Source organism: Salmo salar, chromosome ssa26 (genome assembly GCF_905237065.1).
Source record: "Salmo salar chromosome ssa26, Ssal_v3.1, whole genome shotgun sequence".
Lineage (NCBI taxonomy): Eukaryota > Metazoa > Chordata > Actinopteri > Salmoniformes > Salmonidae > Salmo > Salmo salar.
In genome coordinates this window covers 36,750,414-36,758,568 of record NC_059467.1, presented here as the reverse complement: position 1 = coordinate 36,758,568, position 8,155 = coordinate 36,750,414, and the positions used below count along the sequence as shown (strand labels likewise).

The 8,155-nt window shown below is 43.1% G+C and overlaps 1 protein-coding gene across 1 annotated transcript; it reads left to right on the top strand.

The window, feature by feature from the left end:
* The first annotated feature begins 4,004 nt into the window (after nt 1-4,004).
* Nucleotides 4,005-7,777, top strand: LOC106587884 (talin rod domain-containing protein 1). Its single transcript, XM_014176540.2, has one exon. It carries the CDS (start codon nt 5,991-5,993, stop codon nt 7,053-7,055), a length of 1,065 nt encoding a protein of 354 aa, XP_014032015.2. The 5' UTR covers nt 4,005-5,990; the 3' UTR covers nt 7,056-7,777.
* Nucleotides 7,778-8,155: the final 378 nt, after the last annotated feature.

Below are 8,155 nucleotides of genomic sequence, written 5' to 3'. Positions count from 1 at the left end.
ATGAATGGAATTCCACAGTATTTCAATTAAATGTTTCAAGAACAAAATTACATGTATTTAAGTATTTGTTTGTTGTTGTAGTGGGGACAGTAACATTAGTCATCTAAAAAACTTGACTTTAAGGAAAATGATGTCGTTATTGCTTTAATTTACTTATTTAAATTAAATATTGAAATTAAAAAAGTATATATTTACAGTGACAACAGTGCCCTGTGCTGTTTTGTCAGTCCAACTTGCACATAAAATATCAAGACACAGCATAAGTATTGGAAATATCAACAAAAGTCCAACCAAATATAATTCAATTTCTATGGGTCCAACCCACTATTATTAATGCTTGGGCACCCCATGATTGTGTCATTGTATGATTCAAACCCTTCAGCTTACAACTTCACTCTTCACTGGATGGATGCCTGTTCTTTTAAATGCTCCTGTAGTGTGCAGGCTATAAAGGAAAGGAAAGGGGATACCTAGTCAGTTGTACAACTGAATGCATTCAACTGAAATGTCTTCCGCATTTAACCACACCCCTCTATAGCACAGTACATGGGGTCAGTAGTGCTTCAGCAGAGATCGGGCCAGTCCACATAAACTGAAACGTTTCCTCTCCGGCCTACTCCACCTAATGGCACCGTGCCCTGTGCAGCTGTGTGTGAGAGAGACTGACAATGCACAACCTGTGGCCTTAGCAGCAGAAGCTAGGTTGTCTGCTTCCAAGACACACAACACACACACACACACAGTCACACACACGTACACAGACAGTGTCACACACGTGCATAAACACATGCACGCAGGCACACACATACGTACATGGACACAGTCTCGCACGCACGCACGCACAAACACACGCACACACACACACACACAGCTCTGCTCAGATGGGCTGGGGGTTGAGTGGGATACCGTTAGTGACTTGAATACTGTATTTCCTTATTTAGCCTCCCTGTCGTAAAGTAAACTACCTCCTCAGACAAAAAGGGCCACACTTATTGTCTGATAGTGAGACCATAGTGTAGCATAAAATTAAATATGTATATATGTGTTTAAAGATTTCATGTTGAATTATGATGAGTATACACAGAAAACTATAGGACTCTGGGGAAGAGTGAATCACGCGCACACACACACACACACACACACACACACACACACACTGTATTGCATTGTGATGGTTCATGTATTGTATTCCTTGTTTGTTATCTGACTCTAGGACTCTGGAAAGTATGCTGTGTGTCACGCCCTGACCATAGAGAGCCCTTGTTTCTCTATGGTGTAGTAGGTCAGGGCGTGACTAGGGGGTAGTCTAGTTTATATTTCTATGTTGTGTTCTAGTTTATATTTTCTATGTTGGTGTTTTGTATGATTCCCAATTAGAGGCAGCTGGTCATCGTTCTCCCTTATTGGGGGTCATATTTAAGTAGCTATTTTTCCCACCTGTGTTTGTGGGATATTGTTTTGTGTTTGTGCCTGTGCACCACGTATTCACGTTTAGGTGTTTGTTTATTTGATTTATTTGTTTTTGCTTGAAGTTTCACTTTGGAATAAAGATGTGGAACTCTACATACGCTGTGCCTTGGTCCCTTTCTTATGACAACCGTGACAGCTGTGGATAGAATACGACTTGTTGAGTCATACCGTACTCCTTGGTTTTGATTCTTTTGAATCATTCACAATCATACTAGAGCTAATATATCCAACACTATGTTGACAAACAGTACAGGTATTCGACTTCCCTGTGACTCACAGCTCTTGTACACAACCATTCAAGCCTACAGGTTAGAGTGCATTAGGTATTAGTCCCCCTCTCAATTCTCCTATTGGTTCCCTCACATCCCAGCTTTCCCCTCTCTGTCTTCTGTGAGTGGACAATGTCAGTGATGTCACTACCATTAACAGAGAGAAGAGTCAGATTTCTCCAGCCATAGTAAATACTGTGGCTCTTAGACTATTCAGAGCACAGCATAAGGCAGTAGGGTTTCTATATTTTTGAAATCCATTAGCACCATCTGCATAGTAAATAACATTAAACCTATATATGTACTATCATGTATTTGTACGATGCAAAAAAACAGCATGATGAGATACGCCTTCAGCGTGATTAACATATCTATATTATATTCATTCCCAAATGTAGGTCTGTAAATAATAAGATTGACGTGACAAAAATATATAACTTTCCTTCAGTTAATTTCAGTTGTCTCATTGAAGTATATAGAAATATATTTCTCAAGGGATGCTGCGATACCAACCCTGCTCAAACTGTACTGGATAGTATTTGATCGTCTTCAAGGAATAAAGAACTTTCAAGTATTCAAAGGCCCAAAATGTTCTGGAGATATGATGATGAGATTTGTAAGAGTGGTGCCATTTGGGTTGTATCACAAATGGTACCCAACCCAAATGGCACCTTATTCTGGATACGGTGCCCTATAGGTCCTGGTCAAAGGTAGTGCACTATGTAGGGAATAGTGTGCCATTTGGGCCTAAGAAAGGTGGTCAGTAAAAAATACATTCAGCTCAAATTAAATAGGCCAACACACCCTTTAAAAAGTGCAAGAATCCATGGCTATGATATGCTTCTGTTATGGTACAGAACATGAGTTCTGTATTCTGTTTCTCTTATTTCGAGATAGTCTCAATACAATTTAATAAATGTTTATAGTACATTCTCTCAGAATTGTCAAAGACTCCAGCCACCCTAGTCATAGACTGTTCTCCCTACTACCGCACGGCAAGCGCTACCAGAGCGCCAAGTCGAGGTCCAAAAGGCTTCGTAACAGCTTCTACCCCCAAGCCATAAGGGGCGGCAGGTAGCCTAGTGGTTAGAGCATTGGGCCAGTAACCGAAAGGTTGCTAGATTGCTAGATTGAATCCCTGAGCCGACAAGGTAAAAATCTGTCGTTCTTCCCCTGAACATGTCAGTTAACCCACTGTTCTTAGGCATTCATTGTAAATAAGAATGTGTTCTTAACTGACTTGCCTAGTTAAATAAAGGTTAAATAATTTTTTTAAATAAGACTCCTGAACAGCTAATCAAAGGGCTACCCAGACCCCTCTTTTATGCTGCTGCTACTCTGTTTATAATCAATGCATAGTCACTTTAGTCACTCTACCTACATGTATATATTACCTCAATTACCTCAACTAACCGGTGCCCACGCACATTGACTCTGTACCGGTACCCCCTGTATATAGCCTGTATACAACCTCAATTACCTCAACTAACCGGTGCCCATGCACATTGACTCTGTACCGGTACCCCCTGTATACAGCCCCGGCTGTAATTTTACTGCTGCTGTTTAATTATTTGTTACTTTTATTTTCTATTTTTTACTTAACACTTATTTGGCTTGTAAGTAAGCATTTCACTCTAACGTCTACACCTGTTGTATTCGTGGCATGTGACAAATAAAATTTGATTTGATACATTTGCCTTTAGCCTAATGTCATTAGTTGTGAGTTAAAAAAGACTGGCTGATTCTGTGTAATAGATTGTTTATAGATACACTACATGTGCTGTGTTGAAGCCACCATGCCTCCATCTTGGCACACCCCTGCCATTGTAAAAAATACCTAGAAAGCTATAGAAATGCATTTATTAATGTCTGCATTCGTTTTTGCCACATTTATTATATTACACACACCTTAATGCATACTTTTCAATTATATTATGTGAGCTAAACATACAAATAAATTAAATATATATATTTTTAAATCCTTAAAGTATAATTTTTTGAGATTGCTAATGTTACTGTCCCCACTACAACAACAAAAATACTTAAATACATGTAATTTTCTACTTGAAATACTGTAGAATTCCATTCTTTCCTATGGAGGACCTACTGGGGAGTGCCAATATGGCCTAACAGAACATCAAAGCCTCCCAATGGCCAATACATAGCATCAGCGATCCAGGGTTTATATACATCATTGGTTATTATAAATAGCTCAATCTCACCAAGTGGAAACGTAGCCTATGCTTCGTGAAGCGCGGAAACACGAAACACATAATTAAAGTCCAAATGAGCGCACAGCAAAGACGCTACTCGTTCCAGTAGAATCCAACAGCTGTGTTATAGCAGTCAATATGAGCAGTGTACAATAAGTTTGGATTTGTATAAGTAAGAACGGCGCGGTCTCGGAGAATCACACGTTTTGATTGATTTTGAGAAGGGAAATTAAGGTAACCAAATAAATGAAATACAAGGCGGACTGTCGGTCATTTTGGAGAACTGCGTTTTGGGTGTAACTTTGCCCTTATACCGGTAGTCGAATGCACCCACGTCGGGGCCTCGGGAAGGGCTGGCTCATGGCTGAGGGAGCAGTCTGCCCTAAAATCCGGACCATAAAACTCACCAGGAAAGCCAACAACTATCCGGGACAACTGTGGAATCGTATTGGACCATTTGATGAACGCGCGCCGGGCTTTTTTGCTCTATATTGACGAGCCAGATTGACCTTAAACACAGTTTTAAAGTGACATATTATTTCAGCGGAAGGCTATCATTTTTTTCCTCGCTGCCTGCGTTGCTACTTCGCTACAATCAAGCCGTTTTAGTGCGACCACACCCTCTCTGCTTCCTGATACTAGGCAATACAGAATATGTAGCGGGAGAGAGCACAACTGACTTTCAGTTTGGAAAACCCAACACTCATTTTTCAGTGATGTCTGGTGGTCGACCGACATGTTAGTTGTGAAAGATTGTTTCAGACGGGTTCAGGAGTTTAGGCCATCATTTCAATAGGGACACGACTGCTATGGATATCAAAACCGAAACCCGACACAGGATATTCCGGACCAGACATTCACGCCCTGCGTTTTGCTAAGAAGTGCTTATGGACAATAGATATGCCTATGGAATCGAACCTGCCGGACGAACAAGTGTCTATCACGGGACTGTGTATGAAAAAGAAGAGGTTGAAAGTCGCGGGAGGGCCAGTGCAATTGGCCTGTTGCGTTTTTGGAGCCTTCTGTTTGCAAAGACTCATGTAATGATGATGCAGGAAAGGCAGAGGGAGCGAGGAGTGGTCGAACGGAAGTGTCTGGGTGGTGCTCTCCTTGTAACTGGAATGAGCCAGCCTCCCGGTCAAACTAGGGTGGTCAAATTTAGTGGGAACTCTTCAACGGACAATACGGTTCACATACACCCTGCCTTCAAGCAAGCAGGTATTTTACAATCCTATCGTGTTCTCGAGTACATTTAATCAGAAAAAACGACACGTCTTAAAATTGTAGTTTATCAGTTCAAATATCATCAGATCGGTAATATTTTTAGATTTTATTAAATTCAGAACTTTTAATATTATCTTTGTACAGTCTGCACTTAGCCTGAAGTATAGGCACCTTGGTGGCACTGCAGTTTTGTGTGTGATTTTATTACAATAACCTGTGAATTTTTCTGTTTTGCGAAAACCTGGGACGACAATAGATATTAGCAGGTGGACGAAGTTTTTTTCCAGGGCATTTTATTTAATATGTAAACATTACAACGATTAAGTTATAAACACTGAGTAAATGGAAAGTTATAATTTGAAGGGATTCTCGTCACAAAAAAATGTAAAGGAAGGAACTCTCATTGAAGAGTAAGTGTTTAGAATAGTTCATTTTATAGATCATAGCTCAAAACCAAGTTACTAATTTAACCCCAACAGAATTCCTATCCGTACTTTGTATGAGAATAATGAGCTGGGGTACCATGACATAGAACTTCTATTTTGATCTCAGCAAATGTTTACTTTGAGAATACAATGCCCTGTGCTTTTTTGCAATCTCACATTGACACATACGGTGGACTACATGTACTCTGAAGGACTATAAGGAATATTCTCTGGCCAGTTCAAACTCACAGTTTTACACTTATAGGGGTGTGGGTTATCGTTAATAACAATGTCTTAAACTACGCTTTCTGTCCATGGAGTGTGTGACGACGTAAAACACGTTTCTCATTGAAATCCCCCCACAAATCGAGCAGCTTGACCCCCCTACTATGGCTAGTAGTGGCTCAGGGAGGTCAGCTAGCGAGGGTTCCAGCAGCACACAGAGCAGCAGCTTGCAGCAGAGGAAGAAGCTCTCGTCCATCTGTGACACGTGTAAGGGCAAGATGCAGCTGGTTGCCGACCTCCTCCTGCTCTGTAGTGAGACACGGCCCGTGGTCACCGCGGATGGCGTGGCAGTGGCTGAGACCTTTGAGCAGTGCCGCGACACGGTCATCGCCCGCACCAAGGAACTCTCCATCCTCACCCACGACATCCAGTCGCAGCTCAACATGGGCCGCTTCGTCGAGGTGGGAGATCGCTTACTAGAGATGGGGGACCTGGTGGTGTCGTTGACCGAGTGTTCGGCGCACGCCGCATACCTAGCGGCTGTGGAGACCTCGGGTTCTCAGCCGTGTCTGCCAGGGCTGGTGGACCGCTACAAAGTGACACGGTGCCGCCACGAGGTGGAGCAGAGCTGCGGCATCCTCCGGGTCACGCCGCTGCCGGACCTCACGCCTCAGCTTCTACTGGAGCTATCTCAGAACATCTCCTGCAACCTCAAGACCCTGACAGATGCCTCGGGCCTGGCCAGCGAGAGGTCCAAGGACCGCTTCGCCAAAGAACAGTTCAAGCTCAGCGTCAAGAGCATTAGCACGAGCGGCACGGCCCTCTTGGCCTGCGTCCGGGAAGTCAAGACGCAGCCCAGCGAGCTGACGCGCAGCCGCTGCGTCCTGTTCAGCGCGGCGCTGGTCCAAGCGGTAAACGCATTGGTCGGGTTTGCCACGGAACCACAGTTTTTAGGGCGGGCGGCGAGCGTGTCACCCGAGGGGAAGGGTGTGCAGACGGCAGTTCTGGGTGGCGCCATGAGCGTGGTGTCAGCGTGCGTCCTTCTCACTCAGGGCCTCCGGGACGTCTCCCAGCATCCAGAGAGCAGCACCAAGATGGCGGACTACAGGGAGCGCTTGCGCAACTCGGCCTGCGCGGTGTCGGACGGCTGCACGCTGCTCTCACAGGCGCTAAGGGAGAGGTCTTCACCCAGGACTCTACCGCCAGTCAATTCCCATTCTGTGAATTAGTTTAATAAAGAAATATAAATAAACCCATTCTAGAAGTGATCGTGGATGAGAAAATCCCATCTTTATCTCCTTGTTTTGGCATACCAAAGAGACTCGCTCGGATTGGCCCTGTTCGTTTAGGGTCGGGAGGTCGAGTGAGAGCAGAGAGAGAACACAAAGGAAGGAGTCTGGATCTGGTTCTACGGATGAGATAGGTGTGCTGTGTTTGGACTTTTACTGAGCTTAAAGTAACACCATCGGAAAACAAGGTTTTGGTTGCGCTGGATGTGACCAGAACCTCACCATAAGAAACGGATAACTTAAACTCAGGCTCCAATCTACATACACCTGTTGGCCTTCTCTTTGCCAAAAACAAACAATGATCTTAAACCTGATAAAGTTTACCTCAGTTTTCAGCTATGGTGAAAACGCCAGATATGAAATGATGGATGTAGCCTGCCGTGTGTGTGTGTGACCTATGACCTATGGACCCCCAGGTGACCTCTAGTAGAAGTACATGTGCTCTAGTGAGAGTAGGAAGTAAGAAGAAGAGTGCCCTTCATCGCTTGTGTTTTTCAATGTGTGAAATTCTTAAAATGGGTTAAAGCTGCTGTGAGTGTGTGCCATAGGTTTTACACTATCTACCAGACTTACCATAGTATTGTTAATGTTTTTGTTTTTTTGGATCATGCATGTATAAATTAGTATTTATTTCAACTATTAAAAAAGGTTGTTTCTCATAAGCGCTGCTCTCAGATCAGTCTTTGTGTCAGCATACCGTTAATATAAATGACTCTGTGTTATAACATCCACTACTTCACTATGTGATGTAGACAGTCAAATTTAACACTAAATGCTCCACAAATCACTTATAAACTATGTTTATATTGTATAAAGGGTGGCTTAAGGGTTTGCCACATTTGGCAAAGCACTAGATGTGAGGGCCCTGTTATATCACCCTGGTATTGTATGACATTTGCTTGTACATTATTTATGAGCTCTCCATGTAGACCTCTTAATGGTTTATGAAGGCTTCATTTACCCTCACAAGATGGACCTTGTTTAAAACGTGACCATAAAGACAGTGTGTAGCCACCATGATTTAATAAGGTGAAACACAG

Excerpts from the sequence above, each read along its gene's own strand:
- LOC106587884 (XM_014176540.2), top strand. The coding sequence starts at position 5,991 with ATGGCTAGTAGTGGCTCAGGGAGGTCAGCTAGCGAGGGTTCCAGCAGC.